Source organism: Crocodylus siamensis, chromosome 3 (genome assembly GCF_052110815.1).
Source record: "Crocodylus siamensis isolate JL-2025a chromosome 3, ASM5211081v1, whole genome shotgun sequence".
NCBI classification, from domain to species: Eukaryota; Metazoa; Chordata; order Crocodylia; family Crocodylidae; genus Crocodylus; species Crocodylus siamensis.
This window is the reverse complement of record NC_143397.1, coordinates 220,299,336-220,323,224: the sequence shown is the minus strand read 5'-3', so window position 1 is coordinate 220,323,224 and position 23,889 is coordinate 220,299,336. Positions and strand designations below refer to the sequence as shown.

At 46.1% G+C, this 23,889-nt stretch overlaps 1 protein-coding gene across 1 annotated transcript in view; it reads right to left on the bottom strand.

Annotated features, from left to right (window-relative positions):
• Positions 1-22,974, bottom strand: part of LAPTM4B (lysosomal protein transmembrane 4 beta) — a 104,509-nt gene extending 81,535 nt beyond the window's left edge. The window contains exon 1 of the mRNA XM_090040401.1: positions 22,554-22,974. Within this exon, the coding sequence (XP_089896527.1) occupies positions 22,554-22,652 (99 nt within the window). The 5' untranslated portion in view covers positions 22,653-22,974. The remainder of the gene's footprint in view (positions 1-22,553) is intronic.
• Between the last annotated feature and the right edge of the window lie 915 nt (positions 22,975-23,889).

Below are 23,889 nucleotides of genomic sequence, written 5' to 3'. Positions count from 1 at the left end.
CATTAAGTTTTTAATTGTTATTGTCAAGAGGTAAAACTGGGCACCCTGACGGTATCAGCTTCCCCAGTCCAGCTGGGGAACAGGTATGAGGCCCTGGTGACACTGGAGGAAGAGGAAGGTGAGAAGCAAACCTCTGCTGAGGAGGTCACTCCACGCACAGAATGGGATGAAGAAGGTAAGTTGATCCAGAAGACAAGATGCTGGGTACTCATCATAGACGACTCCATCCTGAGAGGAATAGAGGGTCCCATCTGTCATCAGGATCCCATGACACACAAGGTCTACTGTCTGCCCAGAGCACAGATTCAGAACGTGACAGAGATGATCCCAGCCCTCATCTGGCCCACTGATTACTACACCATGGTCCTAATCCACGCAGGCGCTAACGATGCAGCCAGGAGCAGTCCAGATCACCTGATGAAGGACTACTAAGCTCTGGGGGGCAAGCTAAAGGAGATAGAGGCACAGGTTGTCTTCTCATCGATCCTTCCAGTGAGTGAAGGTGGAAGACGCCATGAGACCTGCATGTGGGACGTCAACTTGCGGCTTCGGGAATGGTGTCTCACAGCAGGCTTTCTGGACCACGACCCACACTTCAAAACAAGAGACACGCTTGGGTGGGATGGGCTCCACCTCTCCCCCAAAGGTCAGTGTGTTCTCTTTCAGGTTGGCTGATCTCCTCTGGTGGGCTTTAAACAAGGTTCATTGGGGGAGGGGGAGGAAAAGGACCAAGGGAGCCATGGAACACTGAACCAGAAGACACCCTCAGGAACAGCCCAGCCAAGACAGGCGACAACCACAAGAAATACCCAAGTAAGAGACAGGGGCCTAGATAGTTCTGGGATTGGGGGGAAGCCGCATACACCCTCAGGAGGCCTCAAATGCCTCTACACTAATGCTTGTAGTACGAGGAACAAGCAGAAGGAACTTGCACCCCTGCTAGCTAACACAAACCCAGACATAGTGGGGCACACTGAAACTTGGTGGAATCTAATGCACAACTGGGTGGTAAACATCAAGGGCTATAGGCTGTATAGGCAGCACAGAATGGGGAGGAAAGGTGTAGGTGTGGCACTCTACATCAAAGACCAACACGCATCCTCAGCAAACAGTACTGGGTCTGAGGTAGGGAAGACTGAGGTGCTCTGGGTCAGAATACAACGGTGGGGGTCTACTATAGGCCACCTAACCAGGGAGAAGAGCTGGACTGGGAACTCTCAGGTCAGCTTGCGGAGGCAGTTAAGTCAAGGGATGTGGTCATCATGGGTGACCTAAACTACCCGGACATCAGCTGGGAAGAGCAGTCAGCCAGGTCTGACCACTCATGTAGGTTCCTAGCCGAGTTACAGGACCTCCATCTAACCCAGGAGGTGCACAGTCCCACCAGGGGAAATGCCTTGTTGGACCTGGTCCTGGTCACAGGCGAGACCTGGTGAGGGGACTGTGGATGCTTGACCACCTGGACGATAGCAACCATCACCTACCAGAATTCATCATCCAGCACAGGGTGTCAAGAGCCTGCATCAAGGCAGCAGCCCTGGACTTCAGGAGAGCAGATTTCAATGAGGTAAAGAGGCTAGTCAGGGAGGCACTGAGGTCCCAGAGGGAAGGGGAGTTGGGAGTCCAAGAGGAGTGGTCGTTCCTTAAGGAGACAATCCTCCAAGCCCAAAGTGTGATAATCCCCACACAGATCAAAGGGGGAAGAGCGCTCAAAATCCCCCATGGCTCACCAAAAGCATGCAGGAACATCTCAAATCCAAAAAGGAGGTGTACACCCAATGGAAGAGGGAACCTCTCACCAAAGAGGCGTATACCTCCATTGCTTGAGATTGTACGGGGGCTGTTAGGAAGGCTAAACTGGAGATGGAACTGGGACTAGCAATCTGGATCAAGGATAACAAGTCCTTTTTTTAAATACGTAGGGGCTAAAAAGAAGGTACCAAGTAACGTGGGGCCTCTGCAGGACATGCTTGGTAATCTGGTGGTACCATCAGGTGACAAAGCTAATCTCTTTAACAGATTCTTTTCTTCCATTTTTCTGAGCAGGGACAGGTACATCCCCCCCACTGGGAATCCGAACAGACTCAGGGGAGGCACAGCCAGGCCCAGGGTCAATGAGGACCTAGTCAGGGAACTTCTGGAGGGACTAGATATATAAACATCAGCAGGTCCCAATGATCTCCACCCCAGAGTGCTGAGGGAACTGGCAGAGATCATTGTGGGACCCCTGGCACAGCTTTATGAGCACTCATGGTGCCCTGGTTATGTGCCAGAGGACTGGAAAAGGGCCAATGTGGTCATCATTTTCAAAAAAGGAAGAAAAGAGGACCTAGGAAACTATAGGCCTGTTAGTCTTACCTCAGTCCTGGGGAAGCTGTTTGAGAAAATTATCCAGGAGCACATCTGTGAGGGACCAGCAGGGGAGATTATGCTTAGAGGCAATCAACATGGGTTCATTAGAGGCAGGTCCTGTCAGACCAACCTGGTTGCCTTCTACGACCAGGTCACAAAATCCCTGGACGCAGATGTCACAGTCGATGTAGCCTTTCTGGACTTTAGGAAGGCCTTCAACACTGTCTCTTACTCCATTCTCATTAAAAAATTAGGCGACTGTGGTGTTGATGCCTACACAGTCAGATGGGTCACAAGTTGGCTGAAGGGTCACACCCAGAGAGTGGTGGAGGACAGGTCATTTTTGACCTGCAGGGACGTGGGCAATGGGGTTCCCCAGGGCTCGGTCCTCGGGCCCCCACCGTTCAATATCTTCATCAGCAACTTGGACAAGGGGGCAAAAAGCACCTTGCTCAAGTTTGCAGATGACACTAAGATGTGGGGAGAAATGAGCATGCTAGAAGAGAGGGGCAGGCTACAACTAGATCTGGACAGGTTACAGAGGTGGACGGATGAGAATAGGAAGGGTTTCAATACGGACAAATGCAAGGTATTGCACCTGGGGAGGAAAAACCAGCAGCATACCTACAGGCTGGGGAACTCCCTTCTTGTCAGCACAGAGGCAGAAAAGGATCTTGGAGTCGCTATTGATTCCAAGATGAACATGGGCCGCCAATGTGGGGACAGAGTCAGGAAGGCTAACCATACCTTGTCATGCATCCACAGATGCATTACGAGCAGATCCTCCCCCTCTGTGCAACACTGGTCAGGCTGCAGTTGGAGTACTGAGTCCAGTTCTGGGCGCTGCACTTCAGGAGGGATGTGGATAGCATCAAGAGGGTCCAGAGGAAGGCCACTCACATGATCGGGGGCAGCTGGACACGCCCCATGAAGAGAGACTATGGGACCTGAACCTTTTCATCCTACACAAAAGAAGGCTGAGAGGGGATCTGATGGCCATCTACAAACTAGCCAAGGGGGACCAGCAGGCAGTAGGAGAGTCCGTGTTTCCACAAGCACTACCAGGAGTTACAAGAAATAATGGCCATAAGCTGACAGAGTAGGTTCAAGCTAGACATCAGGAGTCACTACTTCACAGTCAGAGTGGCTAGGAGCTGGAACCAACTTCTTAGGGAAGTGGTGCTCGCCTTTACCCTGGGGATCTTCAAAAAGAGGCTAGACAATCATCCAGCCAGGGTCGTTTTACCCCAGCATTCTTTCCTGCCCATGGCAGGGGGTTGGATTTGATGATACTTAGGTCCCTTCCAACGGTACCAACTATGAAACCCTAGGCAGCAGCCATGCATAGGGCAACACCATTGCCTGTGCTGCTACTAGCATAGTGGTAGCAATGCAAGAAGTGCAGCTACTCCTGTTTTGTGGCTCCAGGGGGCCCCAGCTGCTCCTCCTTTATTATGCCACTGGTTATTATAATGTCTGCAACATAAGCCTCTGCACAATACACAAATGATTCTCAGTTATAACTTGGACCCTGAAAGAAGCAGACCTCTGCCTGACTGCTTGGCCCTGAATGATTACTGAATTCAGGTTCTAATGCAGAATAATAAATGAAAGGCATATTTTCCTGTCCAGAAAAGTAAAATAATCTCTCAGTGCCATTTGGACTAAGTGCCAAATTGCTCAGCTTCCTCAGGGTATAATGCTATATCAGAATAAGTTTGATTTTTGTAATTTGAAAAGCACTAAAAAGTATTAACCAAAAGAGATAATAAGGGAGTCAAGAAAGTGTGCCTTAATGAAGGATGGTCATTCTGGACCTTACAGAAGGGGCCTGTATTTTTTGATTCACATATAATAGTTTTTTATGAATTAAAAAGATATGATTTATGGGTATAATTATCTATGAAATTCCTTGATTTCAAGAAAGCTTGTTATCTTATATCAGAACAATACTGGCCAGCAGATGAAAGAGGAGATGCTTATAAATGAAAGTGATTCTGACTGAACAGTAATTAATAGTGGACTATTACAAGAGTGAAGTCAGAAAATTCCTAGGTAATATTAACTGAAACGAATGTGTAGCACAGTTCTTAACATTACCTTATTAAAAGCAACCACAGTTCTAGGACACATAACAGCAGCAAACCCAAATGGTAAGATTCAATTTAGCATCTATCCATAGTATTACTGGAATAAGTCTTCCCTTATAATGTTGTTACTTAACAATTCTTAAACATTCAAAAAAAATCTGAAGAAAATTTTAAGAAGAAAGGAAAAATTTAAACCAAGTTATACCTCTAACTTTGCATCATTTGGTTAAGAGAAAATGCCTTTATATTTTACAGTTTGGAGGATTCCCCCCCCAAGAAAAAAGCCAGTATATGCTTTGTAACACCATAATACTCAAAGCTAATATATCACTGGGCGTGTCTACATATGCATTAATGCACAATTGCTGCTATCCATTAAGTTTAGTGTCTCTAATATGAGGTATTAACTAAACGCACAGTATCAGGTGATACTGCGCAGCACATGGTCTTCTCATGACGCTTAATGCGCAGTAGACTAATTCTACTGTGCATTGGCACGGCTTTTGCCATAATGCACCAATGTGAATTAGTCTACTGAGCATCAAGTGTCTCGTGTAGATGCACTCACTGAAAAGTATGTTAGCCACAGTAACTGACCTGCTCAAGTTTGACTCAGAAAGCTGGATGGTATTGTGTCTCTGAAAGACTTCACTATGAATGAACCCAGGGTTACTAGGCACCACCCGGGGTTACTAGGAATAATGGCCACAAACTGTTAGAGAGAAGGTTCAGGCTGGACATCAGGAGACATTACTTTACAGTTAGGGCTGCCAGGCTCTGGAATGGGCTCCAAAGTGAGGTGGTATTCTCTCCTACCTTGGGGGTCTTAAAGAGGAGGCTGGACAGACATTTGGATGGGGTGATATGACCCCGGCACCTGTTCCTGCCTGGGGCGGGGGGTCAGACCCGATGATCTGTTTAGGTCCCTTTTGACCCTAAGCACTATGATACTATGAACCCAGATAAGGCAAGATAAGTGGAGAGGGGATTATCCCCTGTGAAATTAGACAAGTTTTTTTAACTTTATGCATCTAGAAAAGGATTGTCAGAACTAACAGGGAGCCACATATCAAGGACAAGAGGTATATCTGAGAATGTGTCTTTCAATAGTTCAAAGTCCTGGGAAAAACAGCAGCAACAGGATGCAAGAGCCACAGGTTGAATTGATTGCCAGGAAAGATATTTCTTGTTTCTCTTTTCCACTGTTTAAACCATCTGGCTTATGCTGATTAAAGCTTATTGTTTCTTTGGACACAAATGAGAAGTTCATGCAATAGACTAATTGTATAGTAAGGCAGATATGATAGTGCTATACAAAATAAATGTTGCAGGAATGGTAAGTTAGTCAGTCACACCTACCATTTCCCACAACAAAAGCTGAATGGTATGTTCAAGTCTATTGAAGAGAGATCCAAAGTTAGCAGTTTAAAGATGGATTAACGCAGTTGTTCTCAACCTTTTTAGATTAAAGGCACTCCTCATTAGACTCAAGACACCCCTCCATAACTTTTGTGAATTAAGCAGTACCTCATTTAAAAACATTAAACTTATTTATTACAGTGCTTATTACCTCCTTGCTGAAGGGCTGGGCAGTGGAGTCTGGGGAACAGCTAAGCACACAAGAGCCTGAGCCTGTGCTTATCTGAATGTCTCCTCACATTTCTCTCAGCACCTTTCAAAGGATCTTACAGTGCCCCTGGGTGCCCCAACATCCTGGTTGAGAATCCCTGAATTAACAGAAATACTCTTTTTTCCAATAACAGAAAGCTAATCTGTAAAAATCATTGTCACAAGATATTACTGAAGCCACAATTCAGACAGGATAGAAAAAGGATTAAATATTTTTACAGATAATATATATCCTTGGTCACATTATACATGTGCCCTCACACTTGAGGGCATAAGCCGACTTTTAACTAACAGTGGGTTAAAACAAAACTTCTCCAAAAGGACAAGTTTTTCTAAACTACTTTTCAATGGATTTTCTTACAGTATCTGATTCTAGCCACAATCAAGTGAGGCTATGCTAAACTTAGCAGAACATTAATCTGATCAGAAGTGGCAAATATATTTTTACATTTTCTAACTTGGAAAAGACAGGACAGAATCTACAATTCCTGTCTCTTAGTTTTTATAGATTACTCATAAAATGACAGCAAATGACCCTAGCAGTTTCAGACTGGCATATTAGAGAGTTGCAGAAAATATTTTAGTTATACTTTAAATACATTTTGACCTTGATTATTATAATGACACAAAGTATTGAAATTTAACATCTGTGTATGCTGATTAAATTGATGGAGGAAGTCTAGTATGATTTATCACCACTCTTCCTTGCCCAATCCCAGCCCCCCCAGCCCCCTGAGTCCCCAGATCCCTTCCCCCAGCCCTCCCCGATCCCTTCCCCACCTGGACCCATTCCCCCACATCCCCCTGAGCACCCTGATCCCTTCCCTGCCTGGCCCCCTCCCCAGCCCCTCAAACCCTTCCCCACCTGGCCCCACACCCTATTCCTCTGAGCCCCACCATCTCTGCCCCTCACCCCAGCATCAGGGGAAACCCCCCGCAAAAAACCAACCCCAGCACTTACTGGGAAGGGAGCACACATGGCAGTAGTGCTGCAAACAGGCCAGTTCTGCAGCTACAGCCCACTGGTAGCTGGCCCAGAGGGGCAGATACTGGGGCTGTGCAAAACGGCACTGTTCCATTTCATCCTGAGTTTTGAAGGAACAGTGTTTCATCTCGAATTTCATTTAGAGTTGAAACAGCTGTTCCATTTCATTCCATTGAAACAGAAAGGCTGCTTTGCCACTGTTTTGAGTTTCGCTGGGGATGGGGCATCATACCAGCTAGCCTGACTCTCCATCCCAGTGCTAGATTGCCCACCTGGGCTGCTTCCTGGACCCCTGTGCTTGATCGCACCAGGGGTGGGAGGCAACCCAGTAGGGCTGCTTCCTGGTGCCCCGCGCTTGATCGCACCGAGAGCAGGAGGCAGCCCAGCGAGGCTGCTTCCTGGTGCCCTGCGTTTCATTGCACCGGGGGTGGGAGGCAGCCCAGCAGGGCTGCTTCCCAGTGTTCCACACTCGATTGCGCAATCAACCACGGGGAACAGGGAAGCAGCCCCGCTGGGCTGCCTCCTGCCCCCGGCGCAATCAAACCAGACTGCTGCAGCAGGTAAAGGGTACAAAGAACTCTTAGGGCTGCTTCAGCAGTCCAGCTGGCACAAGGAGTAATGTCCTCATGTAGCAATTGGCTGAACCCCAGAAGCTCCTGAGAACGAATAGCCCTGACCAGCTTTTTGTACTGACAGGGCCAGGACAGGGCAGCTTTTTATACTGCTGGGGACAGCACAGGTGCTGGCCCCAGGCTCTAGCTCCCTTTGGCTGCAGATCCGGGAGGAGCTAGGCACGGTTCTTTTGTCCCAAGTGGTACAATTTGCCCCACACCAAAGTGTATGTCCAAGCATGTGCACTGAGGCAAAAAGCCCCAGCTCAATAGCAAAGGCATCTGGGAATAATGGGATGGGAATAATGACCCATCGGGTCAGTAGGAGAGCAGGTACACAAGAATGTTCTGGATGATTCTGGTGACTCCTAAACATTAAAATAATGCTAACTCTGGGTCTGGCTTGCAGGCTTTTTAGAACTTAGATAGGCTAAAATATTTGTCCTTGAATCTCAGGCTTTGGCAGTTCACTGTCCCATTATCAGGACTGGCAAATTTGGCAGGAATGTTGATCTCTAGGGCTAGAGAAAGACATTCAAAAAGCCTGACCCTGCTGTACCTGCAGCCTCTGTCAGAGCTCCAGCCAGGGAGCAGAGAAGCCAGCCCAGCTCTCTGGAGCAGAAAGCCCTGCCCAGCCCAGACAGCATGCCGGGATGCTGGGGGCTCTGATTTAACTTAAACCAGGAAGGGGTTTGGGACAGACATTACATAAGCTGGTTTGACCCAGTTAAGTCTGATACTACATTCAACCAGGTTTATCTCAAACCGGTTCAGCCATTTTCAAACTGGTTTATGAACATCTGTTCTGTTACAGGTTTAAACCAGTTTCTGATCATTTAAACCAGTTTATGTGTAATGTCTGTCCCTAGCCTAGAACTCTGGCAAGGACTTTCATGGAAGCCTAGGGGTAGCCAGATGAGAGAGTAAGAATCTATACCTAATTTTTCTTTTCTGTCTCCAAACCTATGGTCTGTTTCGTTTGCACAAGGAGACAAACAGCAAAAGGATTTACTACATTGTACAGTTCTTTTGCCCTATGTAATGAGGTCGACACTCTCCTAGTGGAAAGTCTGATTTCAGGGAAAGTGATATTCCAGGCTGAAAGGGGATCATTTCTTCCAGAATTCAAACGTGGGGGCCACTTAAGGCTGGCAGGAATCCCTCACTGGAGCTGCAAAGTCCAGTATAAGGGCAAAGGAACTGAGGTGCAGGGGTAGGGAACTATTTCAGGGCAAACGCAGTTGGTTCCTTCAGATGAGTGGCAGCAGAGTTGGATAAAACCTCTCCACCCTCTCACATATAATGCATGTAAAGTTTGCTCCTCTAGTGATCAACTGTCTGTTTTCTTACAAAAAGGATCAAACTATTCCCTGTCATCCTTGGGTTTATTACAGACTTTATAAGGGTCATTTTTAAAATAGGGCATTTTAAGATCATTCACCATTTGACATTTTGAATGTCTCATTATATTCAAGTAAGAATAGCCCTGACCTTTGTTACAAGTGTCATCCTTTGGGATCCTATCTTAATTCGCCCACGGGCCCTCTATGATCCCTTGTAGAGGAATTGTTGTAGGGACCTGTAACTGGGGGAGCCCTTGACTCTAAGGCTCCAATGGCATAACTTCCAAGAAATGGAAGAGGCATCATGGTTTTTCCAGCTAGCACTGAGGCAATGTGGCCTCCACCTTGACTGGCTTGTTCTCTTGGGAATTAGACTAGATAGACAGTGCATTCCATGTTCCTCAACAGCCCAATATGAAGAGCAACCCCATGGGAAACATTTATTATCATTTCTTTCCCTCAACTCTCTCCCACAAATTTTATGAGACAGATCAAATCTAGCCCTTCATCATCTCAACAGCTTTCAAGAGAAGCTTTCCCCTTCCTTGACACTATTTCCATGTTGTAAAATAAAGAACTCCATTTTAACTAAAGTGTATGGTCCCAGTCTTGCCTTCACCAAGCAGCAGAACACCCGCAGATTGGCACTGGGAGTTCTAGATGGTGGAATTATTCTGTACCTCCTAACATGACATTTTACTGTGATAATCATTTAATACCCAGAACAACCTTGATTTACAAATACTAAAGGTATTTATCTATTTATTAATGTAAAATTTCATTTTAAGATTTCCTGTTTTTTATTTTTCCTCAAAAGTAATTTTCACCCTGCTGTGGTGTCAAGATCCTTACTATTGAAAACCATGTAATGATTCCGGAAATGGGCACATAGCTGCTTGAAAAGTTCTCCACTACTAGGTATATTTTGTTCAAATTAAAGGTTGTTACTGAAGCTATTATACTCTTTATTGTATAACTTAGCACTTTCAGTTTTTTAAAAGAAGAGGACAATAGGACTCTCTTAACAGACACATGGGCACAGGATCATAGGTCAAACATACTATTCTACACTGAACTTGGAAAAAAAGAGAAAATAAAAGTAAAATGATCCACTCTCAAAATAAACACTATGTCTTTCATTGCCGTGCTATTTAAGATGAAAATGCCCCTTTTGATCTTGATTGGAAGTGTTCAATTGATCAGCCAATGGCAATGTGGTTTTGTGAGAAGTAACTTATTTCATCTTATAAATACTACTGCCAGTAAACGTTTGGTATATTTATATTATGCTTTGTTATTAAAAAATGATGCTGAACTAGACAGCACTTCTCTGATTGTTCAACCATGTACTACTGTCTTTAAAACAAGAATAAAAATTTTAAGGTTGGCAATTTATATCGACTCTTTCTTGCAAATAACAGAGTAAGCATAGCTAAGAACATGGGCTTGTTCTATTTAGCTTCTTATTCTGTGTCCATCACTATGTTATTGGAGCAATTTAGTAGCTAGCTTTTAACAAAATATTTTTAAAATATTTATATTCTCTTACTACATTTTCTGCTTTAAAAGTGAAATTCACTGCTGGCATACACCACACTGGCATAGAGAAAGAAAAGACTGATGCTGAATTGCTGGACAGCTCCTTCAATGCAGTGATGCAACCACCTTAACAAGAAAAGAACTTTGGCATGAAGAATTAAGTATAGCGGGGGTTTTCAACCCTTTTGGATCAGTGTACCCCTGGTAGCCAGACATGGAGAAGTGTGCCCCCAGCAGCTGCGCATGGAGCGGGGAGGGCGGGGGGAAGGGGAAGGGAAGGGAAGGGTGGTGCGTGGTTGGATGTGGAGCGGTGGCAGCTGCCGCATCTAAGCCCCTTCCCCCCACGTCCAGCTGGAAGGGTGGTGCCTGTGTGGCACCATGGGACAGTGTGTGGCAGTACTCCATCCTTGCCTGCCCACATGTACCCCCCCAGTGCCTTATCAAGTACCCCCAGTTGACAACCCCTGAAGTACAGGATGGGGACCAGGAAGAAGGATGCATTCATGTTACTGATGGGGCATACATAAGATTGTAAAATGGTAGGAAAGGAGGAAAACATATACCTCTCATCATCTTATTCTCCAATACAGATTCAGAAAAACCCTTATCATGTACTTGGAGATGTATTTGGTAGCTGTGTTGGTGTGAGACAAAAAGAAATGGAAAACTTCAGAACTCTTGGTTCAGAGATGATATCTTTTTATTAGACTAAGAAATTGCAATATATATATATATATATCCTGCAGGCTTTTGGGCGCACATGCCCTTCCTCAGGCTCAGGGAAAATTAAAGATGGTAAATTTTGAAGTATTACCTTCTGCCATTCAAGTCAACAGAAAAAAAATTGCACTGCTTGAATGGCACAGGATCAGGTCTTTCGCACTTGCACAGATATCCGTCACTATGCATCTAGGTAATGGAAAATCCTTCAAGGAGATCATCAACACATCTGACATTGTTCCCTGTTTGTTTTTTAAATAAAGAAAGCAGAGTCCAGTTACTCAGAAAGAGGATAGCTTGGGTTTATAAATGCTGCTGCTAAGCATTTCAAAGACAGGATATTATTACCGACTAGTCAATATTAACTGGACACCCAGAAACAAGTAAAAACTGTATCATTTTATTTTAACATGCTATGTTAAAAAAAAGGTAGACACCTACTTTATTCCTTCCTTATACAGCTTTGAACAACTTACTGTCAAATAATTTCATTGAAAACAATTACCTGGGGGCATTTTCCATATTCCCCTTTTCAATTTTAATATATAATATTTGCAATTTGGATAATGGTTACCATGGGGTTATCAGTGACTTCCTATTTCATGTCTGATATTACAGGTGAAAGATAAAGCAACAACCATTGCAAAAACCTGAATAGATATCACTCCCTCCTGCTCCATTCAGCTGGTCAAACTACTGCCATTTTTTTTTAAACAAGATGATGTTTATAGGCAACATCTTACCACCAATTGCAAGTATTGCCTCCCCTCTACAACAATCAATGCATGAAGTAGAATCTACTTTCACCTGTACAGATCTCACTGTCAGAAGGTTTTTGGAAGTTATCTCAGTGTTCTTGACAAGGCCATTGCTCCTTGAAAGTTATATTTTATATTAAAGTTCCTCAATATTTCTAGCAGTATTTCAGGAAGACATAACTATAGAAACAGCATTCACTAATCCACAGTATTCAAAATAATAAGGCTAAGTTAAAAGTTTATTTAATTGCTGTACCTACTAAGTAACTATTTTAAATATTTGGCGGGAAGATTCCTTCTCATTTATGCATTAGGAATACCTATGTAATAAACTGCACTGATAATGCAAGTCTGTCCACCAAGCTGTATTCTGCTTGCTTATTTCTCTACCGGTGGGTTTCCAGATGTTCCAAATTCCTGAGTAACTTTAAACAACCAACGAGGATATAGTAGGGAAAGAGGTCCTTTCTAATACTATGTGGCAGAAAGACAAATGGCTCAAAAACCACAAGCAACAGGTAATTACAAATGGATCCATGTCAGAACGGTGGGTGGCTTCAAGTAAAATCTCTCAGGGGTCTGTCCCGAGCCCAGTGCTGTTCAACATAATGATCTGGATGCTGGAATTGAGAGCTCCTTGAGAAAGTTTGCAAAAGACACAAAACTGCAAAGGACTGCAAACAAGCTGAAAGACAGGAGTGCAATTCAGAGGGATCCTAATAAATTGAAAAGCTGAGCCCAAGCTAAAAGGATGAAGTTCAGTGCTGAGAAATGCAAGGTGCTATACCTCGGGAATTTAATAAAAAATACAAATACAAAACAGGTAACACCTGGCTGGATGGCAGCACTACAGAGAAGAATCTGGGAGTCTTGGTTGATCACAGATTCAATACAAGTCTGCAATGCAATGCAATGCAATGTAGCTGCACAAAAGGCAAATGTGGTTTTGGAATGCATCAATAGAAGAAACATTAGGTGAAAGACATGGGTGGTGATACTTGGTACTGGCTAGGCCTCATCTACAGCAGTGTTCTTGTTTCATAGTTTCATAGTTTGTAGGGTCGGAAGGGACCTGAGCAGATCATCTAGTCCGACCCCTGCCATGGCAGGAAAGAATACTGGGGTCAAATGACCCCAGCAAGATGTTCATCTAACCTCCTTTTAAACACCCCCAGGGTAGGAGCCTGCACCACTTCTCTTGGAAGCTGGTTCCAGACCCTAGCCACCCTGACTGTGAAGTAGCGCCTCCTGATATCTAACCTAAACCTACCCTCTGCCAGCTTGTGACCATTATTCCTGGTCACTCCTGGCGGTGCTCGGGGAAACAGTGACTGTCCCAATGCCTGCTGATCCCCCCTCACTAGTTTATAACAGGCCACAAGATCCCCCCTCAGCCTTCTCTTTTGGAGGCTGAACAGGTTCAGGTCCCGCAGCCTATCCTCATAGGGCCCACCCTGTTGTCCCCGATCATACGAGTGGCCCTCCTCTGGACCCTCTTGATGCCCTCGACATCTCTCTTGAAGTGCTGTGCCCAGAACTGGATGCAGTACTCCAGCTGTGGCCTGACCAATGCCGCACAGAGGGGAAGGATCACCTCCTTGGACCTGCTCAAGATGCATCTGTGGATGCATGACAAGGTGCGGTTGGCCTTCCTGACTGCCTCCCCACACTGCCGGCCCATGTTCATCTTGGAGTCAATGATCACCCCCAGATCCCTTTCCGCCTCCATGCTGACAAGAGGGGAGTTCCCCAGCCTGTAGGTATGGTGCTGGTTGTTCCTCCCCAGGTGCATCACCTTGCACTTGTCTGTGTTGAAACCCATCCTATTCTCGTCCGCCCACCCTTGTAACCTGTCTAGGTCAGATTGTAGCCTGTTGCATCCTTCCAATGTTCCCACATCCTCCCACATCTTAGTGTCATCAGCAAATTTGAACAGGGTGCTTTTTACCCCCTCGTCCAAATCGCTGATGAAGATGTTGAACAGTGCGGGCCCGAGGACCCAGCCCTGCGGAACCCCACTGCCCACGTCCTTCCAGGTTGAGAAGGACCCATCTACTACCACCCTCTGGGTGCGGCCCTCCAGCCAGTTGGTGACCCATTTGACTGTGTGGGTGTCTACACCACAGCCCCCCAGTTTCTTAATGAGAACAGGGTGAGAGACAGTGTCAAAAGCCTTCCGGAAGTCCAGGAAGATTATATCCACTGCTACCCCTGCATCTAGTGATCTGGTGATCTGATTGTAAAAGGCCACCAGGTTGGTCTGACAGGACCTGCCACTGATGAACTCCTGTTGGTTGCCCCTAAGCATGCAGTCTCCTGCTGGCCCCTCCTGGATGTGTGCCAGCATAATTTTTTTGAACAGCTTGCCTAGGATCGAGGTGAGACTAACCGGCCTATAGTTTCCCAGGTCTTCCTTCCTGCCTTTTTTGAAGATGGAGACCACGTTGGTCCTCTTCCAGTCCTCCGGTACCTCACCAGAGCACCACGAGTGCTCGTAAAGTTGTGCCAGGGGACTTGCAATGACCTCGGCCAGTTCCTTTAGAACTCTAGGGTGGAGATCATCCAGGCCGGCTGACTTGAATACATCCAACCCCTCCAGAAGCTCCCTAACTAAATCCTCGCTAACCCATGCCCCAGGTGTGCCTCCCCCGGGGCCCAAGGGGGGTCCAGCAGGGAGGTGGCTGTTTTGGTCCCTACTTAGGAAGACAGAGGCAAAGAAATCGTTAAACATGTTAGCTTTGCCATCTGGTGTGAAGACCACGTTACCCATGTCATCCTGCAAGGGCCCCACATTACCCGGGACCTTCTTTTTACCCCCTGTGTATTTAAAAAAAGACTTCTTATTGTCCTTAATCTGGGAAGCCAGTCCCAGTTCCATATCTGCCTTGGCCTTCCTAACTGTCCCCCTACATCCCCGAGCAACTATAGAATAGCCCTCCCTGGTGATGACCCCTTCTTTCCATTGGGTATAAGCCTCCTTTTTAGCAAGGAGACATTCCCGGATTCTTTTGGTGAGCCACAGAGGCTTGTGTGCTCTCCTGCTCCCTTTGATCCTCGTTGGGATTACCTTCCTTTGGGCTTGGAGGATCATCTCCTTAAGGAGCGACCACTCTCCTTGGACACCTGGCTCCCCACCCCCCCGGGACCTCAGCACTTCTCCAACTATCCTCCTTAGCTCGTTGAAGTCTGCCCTCCTAAAATCTAGGGCCGCTGCCTTACTGCATGCCTTTGCCACCTTGTGCCGGAAGGTGAATTCCAGCAGGTGATGATCGCTGTCACCCAGGTGGTCGAGCACTCGCAGCCCCCTCACCAGGTCATCACCCGTGGCCAGCACCAGGTCCAGCAAGGCGTCTCCCCTGGTGGGGCTGTGCACCTCCTGGGTTAGATGGAGGTCCTGCACTCTGGCCAAGAACCTACGTGAGCGTTCAGACCTGGCTGACTGCTCTTCCCAGCAGATGTCTGGGAAGTTCAGGTCCCCCATGACTACTACATCCCTAGCCTTCACTACCTCTGTGAGCTGACCCAAGAATTCCTGGTCGAGCTCTTCTCCCTGGTTGGGAGGTCTGTAGTAGACTCCCACCATTAAGTCCCTTTCACCTCGACTGCCTTGTACTCTAACCCAAAGCACTTCAGAGTGCCCCTCCCCTGGCTCGTTGCTAATCAACGAGGATGTGTATTCCTCCTTAATATAGAGCGCCACGCCCCCACCCCTCTTTCCTATCCTGTCCCTCCTGTATAGCCTATAGCCCTTGACATTGACCGCCCAATCATGCGTTCGTGCAGGTTATGTAGCTGGGACTTCAATTCATTGCCTACTTGAAAAAAATCAGTTGCTTGCACTTCAAATAGATGAATCAACAGATATCTTGAAGAGTGCAATTTTGTGGGGTTCTGCTTTTCTCATGGTATGACCAGGGTTTTTTGACAAAATGGTTGGTGGGGTGTAAGGTGCAAAAGATTGCGAACCACTGATCTAGAGTACTGTGTGCAGTTTTGGGCTCCATATTTTAAAAAGGGTGTGGAGAAGTTAGAAAGGGTTCAGGCTGTGCAAGTGACAAAAATGATAAAGGGCTTGGAAGGCAAGTCATAGGAAGAGAAGCTGAAGGAAATAGGCATGTTTAATTTGCAGAAAAGGTACTCAATATGAGGACATGAAAGAAGTTTTCAAATACCTGGAGGATTGCCACAAAGAAAAGGAAAAACATCTTTTCTCTCTTGTTGTAGAGTATAGCACATGAACCAACAGCTTGAAAAAAAACTTCATTGTTAGAACAGTGAGACAATGGAATAGATTTCCTAGGGAAGTTGTGGACTCTCCATCACTGGAGGTCATTGAAAAGAGGTTGGACAGGCATTGGTAATGGATGATTTAGGAGTAGCTTTGCCTAGGCTCTACTATGGATACCTCTGGGCTTTGTTTGTTGCCACATGAGACCAGGAAGGAATTTTTTTTCCTCCTTCTGATGCTACACGTGTCAGATTGATTCTTTTTACCTTCACCAAGGCTGGAGATTGTGACGTGGGCATGCCAGTGCTCCTGCTGGGACTCAAACCCAGAGGTTCCTTGCTAGAGGGCCTTGCCCCTCCACTCAGGTCAGACTGACTGCCATATTTGGGGTCAGGAATTAATTTTGCCCTATGGTTAGTTTGGTGCAGACTGTGGAGTTTTTTTACCTTCCTCTGTGGCACAAAGCATGGCCCTCTTCCTTGAATCTCTCAAGTAGTTTTTGGCAACCTTGCAACAGCAGGTCATAGGCTGCAGTGGTCCCTCTACTTTACCTGTGGCAGGTTAGGGTATTGTACCTTGTGGTTTTGACATTGTTGCTTGTGTGGTTTTGTTGTTTATTTACTTAGTTAGACAATGGATTTGTGCAGCACGGTTTGACCAGGGGTGGTCCTGCCTCAGGTGAGAGATTGGACTGGGTAACCTCTAGAGGTCCCTTCTAACTCTGCTTCTCTATGAACCTGCGATTCTACCGTTTTCCTCATGTTGCTTTCTAAAATTATCATAACTTGAGGCTCATGATATTTTTTTATGTATGAAAATATTAGTTTAAGAAATTTCCAAATTGTATTTGTTGTCATTTCCCTCATAATATGAGAATTCTGTACAACTGACCTCACATAATACTAAGCCATATGACTACAGATGGAGGTATATGAAAAATTAAAATAAAAATGCACCAATCTCTAAGTTATTTCTAAAGCCTTTTTCTATAAAGTATGCTGGGAGACAACTTGAAGAATACATAAGCATGTGGTGAAAATGTAAAGGTTTTTCTTACTTGATCTTGAATTGGATTGACCTGCCTAATTCACTTGTGGCTTTACTGCATAAGAATCATGCAATCATCTGAAGATGAAGCAATAAAACCTTAACCAGAAGACCATCATCTATTTTTGCTCATACCAACTGACACTACTGTAGGTTATAAAATTACAATCAATATCTTAAAACAGGGTTGTCCAGCTTCTAAGCAGTCATGGGCCAAATGCCCTGTGGGCCACCTCCAAGGCAAGCCACAGATTCCCCAGGCTGCATGTCATGCACATGTCCACTCCTGCCCCACTGCTGTACCATACACCTGAACCCCCAACACCTGCTGCACTACATTCCTTCACAGGCACTCCTCCCATCTGTGTTGCACCGCATGCAGTGGAGGAGGAAATGGAGAGAAAACATGCACCTTGTGTGTGGCTTCAGGCTCACCCTTAGCTCTGCAAGCCATGATACACCACACTACTCTGCCCCCTAGGATGGAGGTAGGCAGTAACAGCCAGAGGAGGGATAAAAAGCCCAGAGACTCTGCTGTTGCAACTCTCTGCTGGTGAGATAGGGAGAACAGTGGCCAGGAAGGAACCTGGGGGGCCACAACTTAACCCCTTATTGGACATATGAAGTCTGTGGGTTGCCAGTTGAACAACCCTGCCTTAAGAACAAAAAGCTTTCCAAACATGCATCTGTAAACCTGTGCCTTTTCAACCCCATTACCTGCTTACTGAAAAAATATGTCCACCATTTGTTAAGTATTTTGTCTCTGTAGGTTTGTGAGAAGCAACTTCCTTTGCATATTGGTATCCACATTCGTCCAGATCTCCATTACTTTACTGGTCCTACAACTTTAATAGGAAAGGCTCTTCACTAACATAGAAAGAAAGAGAAGGAAAAATAATCTGTACTCCATGAATGTCATGATTTCTAGAGGTGCACCAATAGAGATTTTGGGGGCTGATAGCAATAGCCAATTTTTAAGGAGGCATATTAGCTGATACCAATCCAATTTCCAATACAGCTGCATGCAGCTGGTAGGGCTGTTGTGGTGAATGGGGAGGGGAGAGGGAAGGGGTGTGGGGGGTCAGATCAACATCTCTCACAATGAGGGAGGAGTGGGGCTGGTGTAGGCTTTGCCCAACCAGGGTGGGGCAGGTGTGGGATGGAGCCATGGATGCTCTGGGCAGTGGCAGCTCACACCGCTGCACACCGCTGGTCTGGGAGAGGCTAATCTGCTTGTTCAGCAACTACTACTGCTTGTCCAGGAGAAGGGCTGGGAGGGGGGGCATATGCCTCCAGATCTGAGTGGGGCAGGGTGAGCTGTGGGGTGGGGCTGGGGACCACACTGTGCTGTGCTGGGAGTGGGCACCGGCGGCGCTGGGAGCATGGCCCCAGCCTGCAGCTGCAGCCCACCCTGTACAGTTCCAGGGACACATCCCTCCCCACCACCCCCCGGACGAGTGGCATAAGCAGTGGCAGGAGCTGCTAGACAAGTGGACGAGCCACTTCCAGACAAGTGGCACACAGTAGCGGGAGGCACCACCGCCCCCCCATCCAGATGTGCCATGGCTCCGTCCTGCACCTGCCCCGCCCCAGCAAAGACTACCCCGGCCTCACCCCAGCCCCACTCTTGCCTCACTGCGGGGGGCACTGATCTGCCCCCCTACGCCCCTTCCCTTCCACTACAACAGATTTACCAGCTGCACGCAGCTCTCCATGCTGCCAGGCTCTGCTCCTCGCTGCCTACATGCTGCACTGCAGCTGCGCACAGGCACAGAAATTTATCAGCCAAATTATCAACCACATCAGGCCAATTTCCGATACAGTCCATTTTCTTTATATTGGTTCCAATCCAATACTGGACCAATGTATCAGTGCACCTCTAATAATTTCAAATCATTTTGAAGTAACTCAGATTATGTATCATAGAATCATAGAAGTAGGGATTAATGTAAAAGGAAAATGTTAGCGATAAAGATACACAATGCAAATTAAAGAGTATTATATTCTATAAATGGGAAAAAAACATGCTTAGCAACTAAAAAGTGATGTTCTTGTGAGTTTTAAGATGACATTAATGTATTTGGCTAATTTAGCTAACTATTTTAACTGAATTTGAAATTACCAGTATATCTTTATTAACTGAATTGCAAGAAAAACACAATATTAAAACGGAAGTCACCCTTGAAAAGTGAATTCCAACCGAGTGTTATTTCAAAGTTCCAAATTAGCAAAGCAATTACATACATCTGTAACATTAGACATCTACTTAAATCTCAATAAAATCAACTTAATGTTAGGCCTGTATTTAAGTGTCTTTCTGGACTTCAAAAACACATTTCTGTGCTTTGCTGAGCCAGCACATTAGTATGGGGACATCTGCCTTGACATAATGTAAGAGATAACTAAGATACTGATATACGTGTATTTATTCATATGACCATTCATCTAACATGTTTAGTTCTCATTTCTTAATATGTTTTCTTAAGAAATAATCTTTTCTAAAACCCAAAATATTATTATCTCAGTCCTTTGTAACCAATTTACATAGGTTTAATTCAACCCTGTGCAAGATAATACAGCCAAGCATCCTGAAAAAAATGCTCAAAAGCTTAGAGAACACGAAACTAAACCTGGATGATTACAATGGAGGTACAATAAAAAAGAACTCTTTTCAAACTATAAATAGCCCAGATACTTGAGTGCATGTCCACAAATGACTTCATTTAACATTATTATATCACACTAAAAGCAATACATAGCTAAATCGATGCACAATCTACTCGGTGTAATATTTGTTTTATGGAACACAGACTTGTTAGAAGATGTATTTAACAGTCCATGTCAACTTCACCTTTTAATTACACTGATACATTTTTCTCTTAAGACACTCTACAATAAAGTGGATCTTTTTAGTTTCTAGTTGTTTTTAAACATCTCAGTAGCTAGTATATAAGCCTGGCTCTAAGCGATCTTCAGAATCATGTATCTGAAAAATTATATTTGCTAGACAGCTCTGCATAGCTTGGAAGTCAAATGCAGGCTGCATATCAAGAGATGATGAAGAGTGAATACGGAGTAAAGTACATCTGCAAAATCCAAAGCAACAAACCAGCTTTTTTTCCATTATTATAGAAACACATTTGCAAATATGTCAATTCTGATCTCTGGGAAGCTGATTTCTCTATATTACTACTCAAGGTGGAGAAATTATAGTCAGAAATTGAATAGAAATCATGCAGTTTATCCAACGCCCACCGATATCTGTGGGAGACTTTCCATAGATCTTAAAAATTGATTGTCAAATGGTTTCTCACATAGGACAGATTAAAAACTCATTAAAACTATATGAGTTTCTCACGTATGTCCTATAAATGGGGAAGAAGAATTCTTTCTGGTACATTAATAATTTAATTTAAAAAATCCCCAAACATATAAAACATACCAAAATATCCTAAACATATAAATACAAAGATATATTACAAATAACTTAAAGTGTGTGCAAATGTTGTATGGGTTTTGGTGGTGGTAGCTGTTCTGCACTACCACCACTACATTCAAAAGGAAGACTTCTTGATTGTTTATTTGTTTAATTATTTGTTTGTTTCCTGGTAATTATTTTAGTGATTAGCAGACACTCACCCTAGCCCTAAATTAAAACAGGAATTATCTTAATTAAACATGAATTAAATATGTAATATTTAAAACAGCATATTTATTAAAGTCCTTAACACTGTTTATTTTCTAAATCATAGTCCAAATGCTGTCCTCTAACTTCATTATGGTCTGTCTAGGAAGGAAACTGCTTGCAGATTTACAGACTGATGGCCAGAGGGAATTACTGTATCTTATAAAGAATTATGTTGCTAATAATACAACTCTTTAGACAGTAATCTCCAGAAATATCTTCTCTCTTGAAGAGCAGCATTACCTGATGAATTGAGCATCGCACACCAGTTAACAGAAACATTTAAAGATGCAGGGATGTTCTAAAAGACAAAGCATTTAAGTGCTGGAATTAAACACGGACTGAGAAAGGAGAGTAGTAATTAACCTTTACATTACACAGCAGTGCTCACAGCGAGCAAGGTACTTTCCAGACTTTTTTAAGAAGAGCTCTTCCCCAGTTTCAAATGCAGCATTTTGCAGTGGCAGGAAATGGTTAAAGAGAGGCAGAATACCTTTGCCCAAGAGCTCAACATCTAATAAAACAAGCACAATAAGGAGGACAGGAAGAGAAAGAAACCCCACCATTTTTAAATAAAATGTCAGCTATTTTATCTAGGCAACCATCAAGACATTAAAGGTCAGCAGTTTAGGATATTTTAACTTTCTATTGAAAAACTGCAGTGAAGAGAATTTCCTCCCATTTTCATTATATATTAAACAAATCGTGACAAGCAGCACTTAACCTCCAAAGCTCTTTTCCCTTTTGGACAGTGATTGCTGCGTGAACCGTCCCAGGTAAATGGGAGGCAGTGTGCACAACCTTACCTGCGCATATCTATTTATTCCACTGTTTCCCCTGCTAGTTACTTGGAGCACGATTCTCCTTTCCTTCACACCAGGAGAACATGAGCAGCAGTGGAGCATCTCCTGCTTTACACCAATGTAACTGGATAGAGAATCAGGCATAACTATGCCCTAGTTATTGAGGGAAAATAAAAACTGCCTTTTGTGGCTCCCACCCAAGGAAAGCCAGCAAGCCCTGGGTGCTGGCAGACCTGACAAACCTCACCTGCCCAGCAAGAGATGCGGACCGAGCAGGTTAGCCCTGGCTGGGCACAGACTGGCAGTGAAAAACGCAGCACAGAGGAAAGACAAGCTGGATTCTGATGGAGTTTGAACCTGGACACCCAAGACCTGGTGCTTGGACAGAGGACGGGGCTTGCTGCTGCAGCTACGCCCGCACCCCCAGGCCCTGAGGCAGCAGCACAGTTAGCCTCTGCGCCACCTAAGATGCGGCCCTGGCGCTGAAGTCTCCAGGGGCTGAGGGAGCACCTCAAGCCCCCCACAGCCCCGAACCTGCCTCTGCAGCTGCGGGACCCGGGGGCAAGCGCTGGCACCCCCAAGACCAGCTGCTATCCTCTCGCTGAGGGGCACAGGCAGGCGCAGGCTCAGGCTCAGGCTCAGGCTCCTGAAGGAGGGCCCAGCCCTCCTCGCCCCGCTCAGCACATGCCCCGTGTTGGGGACGCCTCCCTCAAGCCAAGCCCTATGGAGCTGCTCGGCCCCCGGGCCCGCCAGCGCCGCTCACCAGGTACCAGACGCCCAGGAGGATGGTGCCGGTGCGGACATGGCAGCACAGGCAGCAGCTGTTGGAGTAGAAGCGCGCCCAGGGCGAGTTCATCTTCATGGCGGGCTGTGGCCGGGGAGCGGAGCACGTCTGCGCCCGCCGCCGCCGCCGCCGCCGCTGCCGCTGCCGCTGCCGCTGCTGCTCCCGGCGCCCCCCGCGGCGGAGCCGGAGCCGGAGCCGGAGCGCGGCGGGGCGGGGCGGGGCGCGGAGGCATCATGTGGCAGCGCGGACCCGGGGGGCGCTGCCCGACTCAGGCTCGCGGCCGCGGGCCTCGCCGCGGTGGAGGGACGCCGGGAAGTGGCTCTGGGGACCGGGCCCTCGCTGCCCCGGCCCAGCTCTTGTCGCCGCGGCTGGAAGCGGCCTCCGACAGGCGGGGTGGAAGGGGGCCAAGCCCTTGTTCACAGCAGGACCCTCCCCGAGTGGATCATCCCAGCTCAGGTTTTGTCTGCCTGGGCCTTCAGAACCTCCAGGGATGGAGAGGAGAGTCCACCACCACCCTGGGTAGCCTGCTCCAGTGCTTCACTACACTCCTCCTCAGAAGGTCTTTTCCTGATCTCTAACCTAAACTCTCCTTGCTGCAGCTTGAGCCCCCTGCTCCTTGTTCTGTCATCTGCCACCACTGAGAACAGCCCAGCTCCAGCTCCCCTGGAAGCCCCCTTCAGGCAGCTGTCAAATCCCTCCTCAGGCTTTTCTTTTCCAGTCTAAATAAGCCGAGTTCCCTCAGCCTCTCCTCATGAGTCATATCCCCCAACCCCGAACCATTTTTGTTCCCTTCCACTGGACTTTCCAACTTGGGTCCTTTCTGTAGTGGGGGACCCAAAACTGAACACAGTATTCCAGATGTGGCCTCACCAGTGCTGAATAGAGGGGAAGTATCACTTCCCTCAAACTGTTGGCAACACTTCTACCAACGCAGTCCAGTATGCCATTAGCCTTCTTCATGCAAGGGCACACTGCTGGCTCATATTCAGCTTATTGTCCACTGTAACCCCCAGGTCCTTTTCTGCGGAGTTGCTGTTCAGCCAGTCAGTCTCCAGCCTGTACCAGTACATGGGATTGTTGCTGGGTCACATCCCTCTCTTGCCCACCTTTGCCAATTGTTGACACTGGATTTGGACCCAGCACCTGTATCTTTGTTCTGAGCAGGCACAACCCTCAGACCGACCACAACACCTGCCAGCTGATAATAGGTGAGTTTATTGATACAGAGTAAGAACAAAAAGCAACAATACAAACAATCAAACACTTCTATATCTACCAATCCGAGGTCTGTCATCATCAGAGTCAAAGTACATCT